This window comes from Pseudopodoces humilis, chromosome 13 (genome assembly GCF_049639895.1).
Source record: "Pseudopodoces humilis isolate 2021_Gansu_Grassland_sample_001 chromosome 13, ASM4963989v1, whole genome shotgun sequence".
Taxonomy (NCBI): domain Eukaryota; kingdom Metazoa; phylum Chordata; class Aves; order Passeriformes; family Paridae; genus Pseudopodoces; species Pseudopodoces humilis.
In genome coordinates, this window is record NC_142212.1 from 2,664,568 (window position 1) to 2,681,420 (window position 16,853).

The following is a 16,853-nucleotide window of genomic DNA, read 5'->3' on the forward strand; positions in this document are numbered from 1 at the left end:
TCTCCTGCTAAATGAAATTCATCAATGACTTTTGTTATCTTTAGGTTAAGAAAGCCTCTCAGCAAAGCTGATATTACAGCTGGGTTCCAGTTTAGGAGAGCCCTAAACATGAACTTAAGTTTTTAGCAAACCCTTTCCACCGATCTTTGATCAGTGCTGGGCTGTGACACAAAATTTTAAATAGCAAGAATCTGCCAAAAGGACATAATGAGCTGCTCTCATTCCCTTTGAAGCCTGTGCAGGTTTTGTTGATGTGTTGATGATGCAGGATCAGAACTTTCCATGTAAATTCTAATGGTGATGTTTAGTCGTGAATGGTGACGATGCCACAGCTTTCATCATTATTTTCCTTAAAGATCTGCCTTTTTAATCTCCATAAAACCGTGGTGTTATCCAATCTGTGTTATACAGACCCTGCTTTTTTACAGGGATGTTTTATCTTGCTAATTATTGCCTGTGAAAGTCTGTAAACACACAGCCATATTTCTGTTTTTTGCAGGTATTATTGACAGCACACAGGTGGAACAGAGGCAGGTGGTAGCTGTGACTGGGGATGGAACCAACGATGGACCAGCACTTAAAAAAGCTGATGTTGGCTTTGCAATGGTATAATCTTGATGTTTGTGCCATTATGAATTTGCTTTTCCATTCAATAAATGTGAAGTTGCTTAGTTATTACTTGTCAGTGAAGGAATATATTGGTGGGAAGGAGTTATGGTGACTCAGAATCCTTTAATTCACTTGGATTCACTGGCATTGCTTATTTTGATACTTCCTGAGGATTTATCTAATTAATTATTTGCTTTATGCAGAATCCTGTGCCCATATAGAAAAATGAACTTATTCTTCACAACACAGGAGTTCTCTTTTGCTGTGGTAAAATCCACCACTAAATGGAAAGGTATCTTCCATACATACTCTGACTATATATAAAGAAACATAATTCTCATTTTTTGTCACCAGTTCTGTTTGTGGCTAATCAAAAAGGATCAATGACAAAAGTAACCCAGATAATCAGCACTCTTTAAGCTGATAAAACACCCAGGGCCATCGCCACACGAATTCCTCCACTCTCTGTCAACTCCCTTTTCTGCGGCCTAATTCACTTTAAAACCAGGCCGAATGCACAAAGTCCAGGCAATATAAAAACTGTGGGCTCTGGCTATGAAGATTTGTGCTGTCCAGCAGGAATCTCATTGCCAACCCCTTTCCCCAGGGCATCGCTGGCACGGACGTGGCCAAGGAGGCCTCGGACATCATCCTGACGGACGACAACTTCAGCAGCATCGTCAAGGCCGTCATGTGGGGCCGCAACGTCTACGACAGCATCTCCAAGTTCCTGCAGTTCCAGCTGACCGTCAACATCGTGGCCGTCATCGTGGCCTTCACCGGCGCCTGCATCACCCAGGTGAGCAGCTCCTGCCGCGATTCCTGCCACGATTCCTGCCACAATTCCTGCCGCGATTCCTGCCGCGATTCCTGCCGCGATTCCTGCCGCGATTCCTGCCGCCATCCTGCCGCCATCCTGCCGCTCCCGCTGGATGGGGCCTTGCAATTTGATTCCTGCTTGCAGGATGCCTTTTCCTTGGTCTTAAAATTAAGAGCTGGACATGGTTAAGGGGTAAAGGGTTTTTACCTTGGTATTTTATAAGGATTTTTGTGGTGTAGCACTTCACCAAGGCGCAGCACGCTGAAATCCGTGCACGCGGCAGGTCGCGTATACAGATTTTTAGGTCTTGCAAATTGGCATATCTAACAAAGATGCCCCAATGAGACTCTTAAATGAATAGTGGGATATGTTCTTATCATGAGGTATTTTTTCCTGGATGAGCTTAATCTTAGTTTACAGGATGTATTTTAGAGAGGACCTTGGATTTTCAAGATAGCGTGGGGCTTTCTGGCCTGTGACTGCGAGGCCTTTAGGATGTCTGGTTTTCTGGCTTAATAGAATATCAGGATTGTGTTATCAGACTTAAGGAATTACAAGTATGCATGTTAAGGGCATTGAAAATGCATAAAATATGTATAAAAGAAAAAATTGTCATGGCATTAAAGTCTTTGGAAATTCTCCTGAGCATTCCAAGGATCAGGCTGCTGATGGTTAAAGGACTGCTGATGTCAGGCTGGATTAATCCATCTTTTTTCCCAAAGGAACTCACTTTTAGGAGCTTTTTTGTCTCCTTTGGTGTTGTCATCCCGGAGCCTGTGATAGTCAAACAGAAAACACCATGGATTGGGAAAAGAGCAGGTTATGTGAATTTGCCTTTTCCTCTCAGAATACTTCACTAATAAATACATATTTTTTAATGCATTATGGAATGAGGTTATTTTCAAGACAGCAGTGCTGACACATGGAAGTAACCCCAATCTTTTTGACTGATGAAATTATTTTGTTGCTTTCAGGCAGTTATTTTTAATTCCAGATGCATACGACAAACCAATTAAACGACACATAGAGCTGAACTTAGACCTCTCTGTCTTTCACTCCATTAATCCCTCATTGCAGTCCTGGTGCACATGCAATATGTCCAGGTCCATTTGAAAGAAGCATATCTCAAAGCAAACATGGGGGTTTTTCCCTCAAATTATAATTTTTTGGGGCAATTTTTTTTTTCTCTAGAGAATAAACAGGATATATGCAGTACAGTGTAAGGTTTTTTTGTTTTTATGAGAAAATAACAAAATGTGGTTTTTAGTGCTGCCAGTCCCTAAAATAATGTATATTTTAGATGCTACAGACAGGTGCTGTCACAAAATGCCTCCCTGGATTGGGATGTGCTGTGGGAAAGCTGATGCTTCCCTCATGGTGCATCACCCAGATGCCCATACCTGTTTCAGCAGGTACATTTCAGCCCGGGCACACCTGAGCAAAGCAATGAATAAGTCATCAGCTCTGCTCCAGGCTAAACTTACATTGGAATCATGGAACTGATCCTTGCAACCAGAAACCCAGGCACCTTAACAAACCCATGAGGTCAAACTTCTCTGGCACCCTGGCTGACACTCAGAGGCCTGGCAGGTCCCTTGTTGCCACCACTGAGCCAGTGCTGAGGGACAAAATTCGTGGTGTTGCAGCAAAGTTGGATGAATTTCCCTTTGGAAATATTTTCCAGCATGTTGAGAAAATGTCCAGCTGTGAAATGATTGTTGCTGGTAACACTGGAATAAGGTCTAAAACTCTGGGAGGTTTTTACAAGTGGTACAAAACCAGCCAGAATGATGTGCTGACAGCAGGGTGGTGACAGCACCATCACTGATTTTATTAACAATCAGTGTCTGACTACAAACATTTGTTTAAGGTGAAATTTCTTCAACATTTCTTCAGTTGTTTTGTGGAAGCACGAAGGGAAACTCATTGTATTGGTTAACCAAACATTTTTTTTATCCCTGAAGATGTTAAACATTGCTGGATCAGTTTAAATCTAATCTAAGTGGATGTGAAGTGCATTATCAGTACAAGCATATTCCCCTTTTTAATTCTGGAGCTTTTTTTCATCCTTTGAATAAAGGCAATAAATGATTCCTTTGGCTTCTAGAAGGATTTGGATCAGGCCCAGTGCATTTCTCTTGCCCCCAAGGTCTGTGAGACCATCCCTGGGCTGTTGTCCCTGCTCACGGGCTTTAGTGGGCACCTCCTGGAGCTCCTGGGTTGCTTTGCAAGCAGATTCCTGTGCAATTCCTTCATTTGGCAGTAAAGATGCAAACCCAAAGGAAAGGAGTGGGAGAAGCTGAAGTGGAAATGGAAGCGGAAAGGCAGCAGCTCTGTCCTTTGCCACAGTTTATACTCAGTGTGAATAATCTCGAGCTGCTCCTGGTCCTGTCTCATTCAAGAAGGATTTTGCCTCACAAATGCACATTATTGTGTTAGGCTTTGACTCCAGCCAGCCAAAGGACATTTTGTTTGGCTTGAAAGCTTTGCTAAAAATTGCACTTGGGAACATGCTGTACCCTCTGGTTGCTATGAAAATAACTCCAGCACAAAATGCAGGACTCTACCAAAAAAAATCTTGCCTACAACAGCCTAGATGCACACACGTACATCCAAACCTGCAGAACTGTGCACAGGTCTGACTGCAAGATTTTGACTAAAATGTTTTAGTCCTTAACAAATAAACAGAGCTTAAATCTATAGATTCCAAAAGGCAGCACAGCTTCCTGTGACCTTCAACATGAACATGGAGAAAGTCCACACTGGACTGAGTTTTCCTTTGTTTTAGGTGGTCAGTTTGGCTTTCTCTGACACACAGAATGTTATTTGAGTCCATCATTAATAGTCAGGTTAATGAGCATTACACAGGCTGTTCTTTTGGTGGCATTTCATATCTAGAATGAGGAAAATTCTCTGTAGGTAATAACATTTGTTCTGTTCTTCCTCATGCCACCTCTCGAATAATCTGTTCCGCAGTTTGGAACCAGCACACTGGGATGCTTCAGGATGAAGCTGCCTTTACACTCACCTACTCTTTTTGGTTTGTGCTTAAAGGAAGTACAAATATTATAAAATCTTTGCTTGGACTAATCTTTTTTTAACACTTGGCTTGTGCTTTGCAACTTAATGGGCTTAATTTTATTCAGTCCTGATCTTGCAATTGCTCTGGTGTACATGTAAATATTAGGCTGTGGTCATCTCCCTGCAGGACTCCGAGTGAAACCACAGCAATTCTGAATTAATGAATTAATTAATGACTGTGAGTGTGGTGGCAGCGAAGCCAGCCCTCCAAGGGGCACCCAGAGAGTTCATTGCCCACGCAGGGGATGATTTGTTTGGTCCAGAGCACCTTGGGAGGCCCATGGAGAGGCTTAAGAAAAGCATTAGGCAGAACCTGGGACCATTAGTGGCCATTTTAATAATCTGCTGCTTTTTCCCTCAAATAGATTAATGAAGTGAGGGTCCTTGCCAATTCCACTTCAGGGAACTGCTGTTTAGTTTAATTCTGTTCATTTTAAGCATATATAATTTTATTTTTCATCTACCCAATGCCTGCTTCAAGAAGATGCTGCAATATATTAGACATTAGAGGTTAGATATTAGATATTAGGGAATATCTACGATTTCTGTTTTGTCCTGGCTTGCTGTTTCAGTAGATAGTGATGTGTACAGAGTGTCTGTGACCCTCTCTACTGCTCCAGTGCCAGATAAAGCTCATGAAGGACAAACAGTGGGCTGTCAAAGAGCTTATTATGCACAGGACCAATGCAAATGGTTGTTTCTCTTGTCTCCCCTGGCTCCCAGCACGAAGTCATGTTAAGGTGACATCAACCATATTCTAAGCAGCATAAGAATTACAGATCCAGTGTCACCTGCTGACAGGCTTAGCAGGGCTGCTGCCACAGCCACCCCTCCAAGGGATCTCACTTACACGGGGCCCTGTTTCAGTTTACAGCAGCTCAATCTATAAGCCACAAGATCTGAATTTTCAGCTAATAATGAACTTCTGTGTTGTGAGTCTGTGGTTATATAAGGAGCTCTGAGATCTGGGTCATCCAGGAAAGCAGAGCTTGGAGAAGTCCCTGGTGGGAAGCTGACTCAGGAGCCCTCAGTCTGGGCTGCAGGGGTGTTTTTAGCTCTGTGTCTGTGTGTGCACAGACCCCGGAGGAGTTGACACCTCTGGTTACTCCCAGAGAGGTTTGTGTGGCTCAGTGCAGCTGAGCTGGGCTCATTCACCTTATTTTTAATTAATCTAATTCATTTCCCTCTTGCTGCCTTCCCTGTGGTGCCCACTGCACACCTTTAGTGTGATCAGGGTGTGGTGGCCTTGAGCAGTTTGTGCAGAGCTGTCCTTCCTCTTCTGCAGCCACTGCCTCAGCTTAAACCCATCGCTTGTTTTTCCAGCCGCTTTATGAGCTACAAACTTTTATATTCTGACTTCATTCTCTGAATAACAGTTTTGCAGAGCCCCTGATTGATTCAGTGAGGGTGGTTCTTTGGAGCTCTGCCCACGATTCCTGTGAGTTTTGTGCCTGCAGTGAGTCACTGCTCCCGTCTCTGGGTGTCCCACGGAGCTCTGGACGGGCTCAGCCCGCTCCCCGTCCCCAACCAACCCCCAGCACCCAGAGGATATCAGCTCATTAGGTCTGGAGCTGTTCAAAGTGATCTGGGTATGAACAAAATGAAGATTTTAAAATGCAGCTCACTCAAATGGAAACAGTTTTTTACTGGAGCCATGAAGCAAGCGGGTTTCTCTCCGTGCCAGATTCGCTCTGTGGCTCCAACTGTTGAGGAAACCGTAACTCTTCGAGAAGGTTGCACTGAAGAAAGGGAAGACAAAGGCTGTGTTATAACATTTTACATTCAAATTATTATTCCTTCACTTTGAGAGAGACTTAATGTTTTAGCAGACATTAGGAGCTGAAAACAGTGACTCCATAGGACATTATGTTTGGAAAATTAAATGTTAATTAAAAGGCACCGTAGCAATGAACTGATGCATGAATCACTGATTGTTTTTACAGATCTGGTTCAAAAAAACGAGGATGATCTATACTTACATGTATAAGGCAGTAATTTACGTGGTTATAATGTTTTACTGCAGAACTGTACTTGGCAAATTCTAAAATAATAGCACTGGCAAACTTGAAAAAGCTGTAATATAAAGTCAAAGTCTGTACTGTTTAGCTTTGTTTTGGCAAGGCAAGGGAATGGAATCGAGGATGCCACTTCCATACAATTAGCAGACAGTGTGATCTAGCAGCACAGTGACTTTTTTGCATTAATGTATAGAAAGGTAACTCCCAGAAATGCTCATTTTTATGAATCCCCGCATGTGTTCTGTGGCAAACGGGAGTAAAGAGGTAAGGGTGAAAATACCTTTTTGTTCCTTGGCAGCTTGTCATCTAAATCAAAAGTAACAAGCTCTACAATTTGTGAGCCTCTGCGTGTCACAAAAGATTTGTAGTTTGTTTCCAGCCTTTGGCGATTTGTACTTTTAAGTGTTTCCAAGATGAAGAGTAACATCACTTGATTTAAGGGACATTTTCCTTTTACCTCTAGGCCAAGGCTAACCTATTCCAAGGTCGAGGGAAAGGAATTTGATGAATAAGTGGTGATTTTGGGTGGTTCACATCCCCAAAGTTTTCAGAGAGGGAATTAAGAATTATTGGCTGGGCAATTAGTGGCTAAAACACAGAGAAAATAAGGTTGATTTGCATCCCACTTGCATAAGTGCCTAAAATCTGCAGTGGAAGCCTAAGCTCCTTAGCTGATATGTATTTTCCTCGGTTTCCACCAACTAATCAGAAATCAGATAGAGTTGCAGTGGAAATTTCATTCCACTGCCTGCCCAGACTAATGTGTATTTAATGTTTTGGCTTCAGCCTCGAATGAGCTCTCACACTCGACTGAGCAGCGTAGCACAGCCAATAATAGATAATTATTAGGGGCACCACAGCCACCCAAGGTGATTGGCAGTGTGAAATGGTGAGAACGTGTTGTTGCCAAAACTGATGACTGCCAATTACAGTTGTGTGATTTAAAGACCGAAATAACCTGCCTTTTCCATTCTGCTGGGAATATGGCAGCCTCTGACAGGCTCCTGAACCTCTGACTCTGTCTATTAAATGTAACAGGGAAATTTGGTTTTATTGACAGAGAATTCAGCGCGTGAAGAGGAAATTGAGTTATTGTAGCTGATCAAAGCAAAGAATGTTCCTCAAACTTATTAATGAGACAGGCAAAAACATGACAAGGAAAATTTCTTCAGCAGAAAAGATGTTTTCCTTTTTACCTGTGTCCTATTGAGGGTCTGTGAGCTCCAGCCACAAACTGCTTTTTACTGTAAGTGCTCTCTTTGTTGGAGCCGTTAGTGTTAATAAAAATGAATGAAATCTCCATTTGGGATGAAGTTTGTCCTGATCAATTTAGTTTTTTTAGTCACCTCTAAGGACAAAGACATTTCCTGTTTCTGCAGCTGCATTTCAAATGAGTGAGCTGAGCTCTCCAGATAAGCCCAGTTAATGCAACCCATTACCAAGAGGTCAAGAATCTATTAATGCTAGTTGTCCTCCTTGCCATGATGAACCCAACCTGTGAGACTTAGAAACAGGATGTTACTTTTCTCTACCCTTTGAATAAGCCAAAAAGTTGTTGTTTTTTTGTTTTTTTTTTATTAATGAAATGCATCAAAATCTGTGTAAATGTGTTAAAAATGTGTCTTTAAGGGGAAATAATTTTTTATCTCAAGGGAGAGTTGGAATCTAAACCAGATGCTCAAAAGTCCAAAGCACTTACCCTTGTTTTCTGTCAGTCCTTGGGATACTGAATGCGTGTTGGCCCTTATTCTTTCATTAAAAATGAACATTTAACCCTTTGAAGAAAGGTCAGAGCTCTCAGGGAGTTCTGTTGGCTTTGCTTTGCTTTGTATCCTGTCCTCTAAGGTTTTTTTTTTGCTTCGCTGCTGTAGCGCCGTGGTAATGAAATACATAAAAATAGTGCTCCCCCTTCCAGCTTTCACACAGCAGAGTAACTCAATTTCATGATGAAATTTTTTCCCTCATAAAAATGGTCAGTTTGGAGCAGGAAGCAGACCTTGCTAATGCTGCCTGTTTTATACAGAGTCTAAAGGCACAAGAGTTTGTTGGTTTTTTTTGTTTTCCCTCCCCTGGCTTCTTGAAGCATCTCTCTCCCCTTACAGCTGCTCCAGCTGTAAAACAAAATATAAAAACTTCGTAGGAGTTGTCCAGTCCTCCTGAGATCTTTGTAACTTTGCTTTATTTAGTTAATTTTGGGGGATTTTGAACATGACCTAAAGTCCTCTGTATTATGACCACAGACTTTCTGGGATTGTGTGAGGAAAGAGCTCCTTCTAGTGACTGGAGAGCTGCTTCAGAAACCACAGCCTGCCTCATATGCCAATATTTGGGGTTTTTAATTCCATTTCCGTAGTTCCAAATATGCTTTCCATTCACTAGTGAAATAATATGTCGTCTTGCTTTTTCACGTTTGATGTAGTTTAATAGATTTCAGATTATTTTTTTATCAAAATATCAGGCTTTTGTTTTTATTATGTCACTGCTGTTAAACATCTTATATAAGTGTCATGTGTCAAGATGCTGCTGTAATTGTTCCATAAATTTTTAATAATTTCAAGCTGTCTCTGAAAAAAAAAAAAAAAAAAAAAAAAAGTTAGGTAGGTTTTAGTAAGAAGAAAATGTTACTATGTTACTTTTTAATCTGTCTCAATATAATTTTTCTTCCAGGAGAGAAACTTGGAATCTCTAGTTATATCTAAATTCAGCTGAAAATTCAAGCACGATGCATGAAGGAGCGCAGAGCATTGCAATAGGTGGTCTAAAGAGTTATTGTCGTGCTTGGTATGAGTTTTGTGGTTGCAAATGGTGCTGATTAAATGCCTGCAGGCAGATAACTTCTCTCTGCTCAGATCCTTGTGCTCCTGGTCCTGCAGAAGGAACGGAAGAAGGGTCCCAGTACCTCCTTGCGGGGATTTCTGAGTCCCATGGGAAAAATGAACCCCCAGCGAGCCTTTTCCCTGGGAAATACAAAACTTCCTGATTTTTTCCCCTCAGGACTCTCCCCTGAAGGCCGTGCAGATGCTGTGGGTGAACCTGATCATGGACACGTTCGCCTCGCTGGCGCTGGCCACGGAGCCGCCGACCGAGGCGCTGCTGCTGCGCAAACCCTACGGCCGCAACAAGCCGCTCATCTCCCGCACCATGATGAAGAACATCCTGGGTCACGCCGTCTACCAGCTCACCCTCATCTTCACCCTGCTCTTTGTCGGTGAGAAGCTCTCCCAGGCTCGGTGCCCAGCTCACAGGCAGCTGGGCTGTGCGGCCAAAGCGTCAGAATGCTCTAGGTGTAACGAGTTAACGCGAGTTAACTCTGCCTTTGTCATCCTGGGGGATGGGATGGGATGGGATGGCATGGCATGGCATGGCATGGCATGGCAAGCACAGCAGGCCTCGTGTTGTAGTCACTTCCCATATTTTGTTACCCTGGGGATGGCCCCATTGAGATTTTTTTCCCCCCCTCATAAAATACAGGTTTGGGCTTTGGTAAAAGTTTGTAACAAAACACAGCATAGAAGGTGATGTTGTAATAGGAGGTGATGTTGTAATAGGAGAATCCACACTGCTGCTTCTATACTGAAATTTCATTGTGAGATTTGTCATGGGGAGTAGGGACAAAAAAACAAATTTAAAGAAACCCCACAAAGCAAAGCTCAGTAAAAATCAAGATCCGTTTTACCAAGAGCAAAGTGTTGTCCACAGTCCAGAAATAATGTTGATCTTAAGTGGTATGGAAAGTAAGTAATCAGCATTAAGTGATACAAATAACACTCTGCTTTGACATTTAATTTCTGGAATGGATATTAAAAGGGGGCAAAAAGTCTAATTTATTGGATTACTGAATTCTTCTTCAGGCCTTGCTGGCAACGGATGCTTTTTATAGGTTGTATTTTGGAGAGAGAAGGGAAGGAGGAGAAATGTTTCTTGCTGCAGGGAATAGTAGGAGCTAATAATAGATTCTGTTGCTCCACAATAATAACTGAACTCTCTCAAAGGACAGATGATTTTTTCTGTTGGGTGTTGTCTTCTTGTCACTTTGCAGTTGCTGTTAAATCATGTGTTGTCTTTCAGATTTTTTTACCTTATGTACAGATTTCCAGTTAAGCTGAAAATGTAAATTTGTGATTTTTAGGAGGCTTTTGGGCTCCATTATGAAAGCCTTGTCCACTTTATGGCCATGTGGCAGTTTATTTGGGATGCTCAGGGGAGGTGATGATCTGTTCACAGTGGAATTAAACCAAAAGAATTGCCAGGTTTCTGAAGAGAGGTGGTCTCTAACACTGCTAGATTTACAGGGAATTCTGAGAATGTCTGCATTAGGAAATTAGAATTTCAGGTTCTCTAAAACAGGTGAATAAACTCTTGGTAATTCATGTGATATGAATCTTGGAACAAGAACTTCTGTGAACTTTATGGGGAGTTAGAAAGGCTTCTTGATGAGTTTTATGGTTTAAAATACTTTATACTGAGCCAGATGAACAGCAAACCAAGGTTTTTCCCCCATTCTAATTGCTCCTGTGTGTCTTTGGAAAACTCCTGCCTACTTTGAAGGACACAACCCATCCAATTTTCTGATAAGCCTTGGAAATAGTATTTTCCTTCCTAAACTCCACATGGCTCAGCTTTTCAGTGGCACGATGTGCAAAACTCACCACTCCTGTAATTAAATTTCAAATTAATGAGAATTATTTCTAGCTTGATTAAATAATGCTTCCTTTCTTTTGTAGGGGGTTTCTTCAGAGACCAGTACATCAAGTTTTTTCTCCTTTTTTAAAATTTTTAATTTTTTTTTTAAAATTTATTGTGTTTGAACATACAGTAAATGTCTTTGAGGCATCAGAAATCCAGAATTCACTGTCTGGTCCTGTAAGGCTGTGGTACAAAAAAGAAAAAAAAACAACTTTATTTTTTGAAAACTCATCACAGCTTTAGTTACTCATCATGGGTTATATCTTGCTTTTTTATTGGTCACATCTATGAGTGAAAGCCAAATTATCAAACTAAACAGAAGTGCCTGCTGCTGATCAACCCCAAATCTATTTAAAACAAGTGGTGTCTGTGTTGTTTTTTGTTGTTGATATCCTTCAATACTTGCAGAAGTTACTGGATTAGTAGATGGGTAAAATCTGATGAAGAGGGGTGGCTTCTAACCACTGCAGAAAATCCAAACACACTGGCAAGAACCTTTAGATTTTGTTGCACCTGAAAGCGTTGAGCGCTTTGAGTAATTCCTGCTTGGGGAGATAAAAGCAGGGCTGACAACGTTGTGTAGGTGTGGAGTTGTTAGATAGGAGCCAGCATTTGAAAAGCTTCTTGCTCAGCTGAGATGTGTTTTGCTCATTGGTGCAAGAAAAGTTGTACCTAGGAAGGTGTGAAAGCAGAGCAGGGAAGGCAACAGGCTAACGGGAACAAGGGGAATATAAATTGGTTTGATCCATTCTGGAGGAAACTTTTATTTTTGTCTTCCACCTAGGTGAGAAAATGTTTAAGATTGACAGTGGGAGGAACGCCCCGCTTCACTCTCCCCCTTCTGAGCACTACACCATCATCTTCAACACCTTTGTCATGATGCAGCTCTTCAACGAGATCAACGCCCGCAAAATCCACGGCGAGAGGAACGTCTTCGACGGCATCTTCAGAAACCCCATTTTTTGCACTATTGTCCTGGGTACATTCGCTATCCAGGTAATGCTCTGGGCAGGAATCTGATGCCTTCAGAGGCTCCCTAGAACAGAGGCTGGACAGAGTTAGAGGAATAAAGTAGGGGTTTATTAAAAGGCCTTTAAAGGATGCACCTTGGGCAGTCCAAGAGCCCAGATGTGGCTCCAGCCAAGATGGACCATGGGTCACGAGTTTTCACACTTTTATAAGTTTTGGTCCATTTCATATGGGGGTTAATTGTGCAATTCCAGCTGCAGGTGATGCAGTCCCATCCTCCCAGACTGCTCTCCTCAGTTCGCTGCTGTTTGTACTTTTTGGGCCTGAAGCTGCAGCGGTGTCCTTGGTTCTGGGGCTGGGAAAGGATTGTTGTGTGTGCCTGAGCTGTGAGGAGAACTTGCTGACACTTTGTATGAAGTTCAGAGTTATATACTAATGCAGCACAGAATCTGCAAAATACGAAAGCTAAAACTTAAGGCATCAAATCCTTTACTGTTCATCAGAAATTCACCCTAAGTTGTTTGGGGCTTTCCTTCTCTGTGTTTTCTTTATTTTTTTATTTTAAATCTAAGTGCAGCAGAAGGCCCATTTAATAGTAAACCACTTGGTTTCATGTATTATCTCAATCAATACAAGTGTTAATAATGGAAAATGTTATGTAGCCGTACTAATAAACCAGACATTTTGATCCTTAAAACTGAGATAATTCTTAAACTAATCTTAGCATGTACAATAATACCGGACATCATTGATATTGTAACTGGTTTTTAAAGAAGAAATTGTTTAATAGCATACCAACAAAGCATTTTACAATTATTTATTACTCCTTGAAAAGACAAATTTACTTTCAAACAGCTGATGTTGAACTGTTCTTCTGTTCAATGCCACTTCCCAATGCTGCTCAGTATTCCCAGCAATAATGCCCCTGGATTGTGATCCCTCTTGTTCCTCTCCTGAGTTTGCTGTCCCATCACAAGTGAACATAATCACAATAATACACATTTTTCCCAAATTTTTCTTCTGTTGAGAATTCCTCCTTCTGCTCCTGGCGTCCATCCTGTAATTGATACTATTTGATATTATAATTTAGATATCTATTTATTGTCATTATTGCTCAGCTCTGCAGTGGCAGCTCATTATTGGCACCTTTCTCCTGGGAGGGGGAAGGAGGAGGAAAGAGCAGTTTGAACTTGGACTGCAGTGATTTGAAAAGGGAAACTCCTCAATAAATTGAATATTGGAGGAACTGAATACTGAAGTGATAGGAGCTTCACAGGGATGGTCTTTAACAGCTAATTCAAAATAATGAGTTTAAAACTTGGACAATTTAAATCTCTGGATGCAATTTCAGGTCCCTGATTTTGCAGCAGCAATATTAACAAGAAATATCAATAATATCTGATTTTCAGTTAGTAAAACCTTCTCAGACTCTGTGTGATTTTATCCTGCTGAAGGTGTGGGGTTCTCCCACCCCTTTTCTCCAACAGATCTGGAATTTTCTGTACCTTCTGTCTCCCTCTGATGCACGTCTGTAAATGCACAATAAAATGCTACTCAGAGGGAAAAGTCTTTCTTGCAATGGATATGCCAAAATAATAATAATAATAATGCTCACTTTTAATTGGGGATGCAGAAGTTTGTGAGGTTTGATGGGGTTTTTATTTGGCTCAAAACTTTGCAGCTTTTTTTTTGTTTTTTTTTTGTCTGGTTGTGGAGTTTTGTTGTTGTTGTTTGGGTTTTTTTTTGTTTTTTGTTTTGTTTTGCTGCCTTTTCCCCCAGAAAAACTGACCCCCTTTCCTCAATGCTTCTCTTTGTAGATAGTAATTGTCCAGTTTGGAGGAAAGCCATTCAGCTGCTCTCCCCTGCAGCTGGACCAGTGGATGTGGTGTGTATTTATTGGATTAGGAGAGCTGGTGTGGGGTCAGGTAAGCATTCAGGAAGCTGCACATTCAAAGGTGTGATGTTGTTGATATTCCTGTTTTTCCTTGCGCTCTCTCAGTGCCCACTGAACCCCAAGGCTCTCTCTGAGAGCTTCAAGGAGAGATTTCTTAGTAAGGATCATTTATCCCTCTGTTCCTTTGGGGTTTTTTGTTAATTTTCATATCTTTCCTTTCTAGCAGGGTAATTGCTATCTTCAGTTAGGCTTTTCAGTCAGGGTCATCTTCAGGTAGGCTTTTTTGTGGAAGATGTTGAGTCACATCTTCAGTCTTTCAGTCACAAAAAAATGCAGCAAAGGCAAATGCACTGTGAACTTCCCTGGAAGAGAATTCCTCCTGTATGATGTGGAAAAAGTTTTGGAGCTGAAATGAAGTTCTAGTTCTAGGTCAACCAACTCATTCCCTTGCTGAAATTGTCATGCTGGCTACTGTCATAGGAAAAATTCCAGTGCCTTTAAAATGTTCCCACAGTGATTCTCCATCCACCTAATTCTGTGTATGAAGGATGAAAGAGGGAGTTCAAAAACAAACAAACAAACAAAAGGATATTTTTGCCTTTAAGAGTTGTTGAAAAACTCAATTAAATTAATGTGAATGTGTCCTTTTTTCAATTTCTGCTAGATCCTCTGTCATCATTGGCTAATATATAATTATATATTGATGACAAAACAAACATCAATGAGATGATATTAAATAAATTTGGATTAACTCTCTGGAAGTGATATACAGACACAATTAGTATTGTTAATATTTGACATTATTCTTTTATGTGCAAATGCAGGTTGCAAAGCTAATAATAATAATAATAATAATAATGATATTTTCTTCACTTCTGAATACATTAACAGGGTATTTAAATTGTTGCCAGCTGGTGCAGTAAAGAAAAATGTGAAGTTTTTTTCTCTCAGATGTAAAGAGATTTGTAGGTGCACAGTTTGCCTCTATGAAGAGTCAAGAAATTGCCCACTGCAATTGAATTCTGCTGTGGTTCTGCTGGAATTGTAGTGAATAAATGCTGGCTTTAAAATCTGATTATTTGTTCTCTTCTGGGAAAGAAATAACTTTTTTTGAGAGTTTGGCCTCATTTTTCTTTAGAAATAAGCTCAGAATCAGAAAAGCTTTTAATGTATATCTGGCTGAAAACCACCCCTATTAGATGATTCTGTTGTAATTATTACTTGAGGCTGGGATTTGACTTAAGGCCTTGCAGAAGGAAGACCTAAAATCAGTTTGATAATCTCAGAAAGGATTTTTGGGGTTTTTTTTCCAACTGTTTGGAAAATATACCAACTTTTGGAGAAAAGGAAAGTCAAGTAGGGAGAGGGAGAAGAATCCAAACTACTTCATTCAGCTGTGAAAATTTCCCACAGCCTTTGATCAACTTTTTGGCTTCTACATTTTGTTTTCTGTGGCTATAACCATCAAGAACTAATACAAATATCAGCTTTTTTTTTTTTTCACTTTGCTTGCCCCAGGTTTATTGTTAGACCTTGGACATTAAATTACAACTAGTATTAGAACACCTCCATACTTTTATCACTGAGAATATAGCACATACAGAGGGGAAAAAAATCTGTCTTGTGGTCAGTATTTAGTGACCAGAAAAGAAAAAAGGATGTTAAAACCAATCAGTTATGTCCATCTTTACATGATTTACAGTCTGTGGCAAGGCCTTTCTTCATGCAGCTCTTCAGTGAGAGAGAATTCTTTTCCTTTAGCAGTGATGCTTCTCTTCTATCTCAGCCTTTTCTCTGCTGCTGTGACTCATTCTAATTCAGCACAAAACAAATTTGGTATTTTTTTTTTTATTTTTTTTTTAAATCCATGTCCTGAACCCTCTGTTCTTGTGAGCCATGAAAAGCAATCAAGATTTCCAAGTTTTGCTGTCAAAGCAGGCACTTCTGAAAGGAACTTAAGGAATAGTTTCCAGGAAGTCAATTTGAGATGCTTTGAGGGACAGTTTTTCGACAGCTCCCATCTCTTCTGAAAGTCAAGACTTTCTAAAGTATTTCATATCCCATTCCCAGAATTATTGATCACTTATTAAAACTGTGATCATTTTTCTGGGAATAATATTTAGTTCTTCAATCTATTGAGCCTGTGTCCTGAACTTGGTGGGTGTTGGAAGATACAGAAAAGAAATGAATAATGAAAAAAGAATTAGAGAAGAATTAGAGCAGAGTATCATCAGCTTGGCTGAGGTGGTTCAAGATAGGAACATTCTTCAGGGACACACACAATCCTGACCCAGAAGAGTTATTTTTATGAATATTGGCTTAAAAATCCTTTATCACCATCACTTTCATCAGATCCCAGAGTTTCCAGTAGTTTCTCTCTGTAGAGTGCTGCCATTGTAGTTTGAAAGCTGGGAGGCTGAAGGAAATTCAGTAAGTATTTAACTGATCAGCATTTACCCTTTCTTTTTCTCTCCTGCTCTGTCTTTGCTTGTGTCACACCATTAATTTTTCCAGGTTTGCATCTTGTTTTTCAACCCCCCCTTTAAAAAGGTTTTGTAGTAGTGTAGAAAATGGGTTGGGTTTGGTTATTTTTGGTTTTTTCTTTTCTTTAAAAACACTGCAGTAAAACTGGTCTTGTGGATCATGAAGCTCAAGGAGAGCCTCAGCAAACTCAAAGGTTTGCTTTCACCCTGAAAACATCCAGAACCTTTCCATTTGTCTTCACTGCATCCATTCCAGTTTTCCAAAGCTCTCCTCACCAATTTTCTCACAGCTG

At 40.7% G+C, this 16,853-nt stretch overlaps 1 protein-coding gene across 17 annotated transcripts in view; it reads left to right on the forward strand.

Moving 5' to 3' along the window:
* ATP2B2 (ATPase plasma membrane Ca2+ transporting 2) overlaps positions 1–16,853 on the forward strand; it is a 395,747-nt gene that overhangs the window by 357,456 nt on the left and 21,438 nt on the right. For all 17 annotated transcript variants that reach the window (XM_088061667.1, XM_088061651.1, XM_088061658.1 and 14 more), the window contains 5 exons: positions 500–606; positions 1,217–1,408; positions 9,523–9,736; positions 11,999–12,210; positions 14,001–14,108. In XM_088061667.1, the coding sequence (XP_087917793.1) occupies positions 500–606; positions 1,217–1,408; positions 9,523–9,736; positions 11,999–12,210; positions 14,001–14,108 (833 nt within the window). The remainder of the gene's footprint in view (positions 1–499; positions 607–1,216; positions 1,409–9,522; positions 9,737–11,998; positions 12,211–14,000; positions 14,109–16,853) is intronic.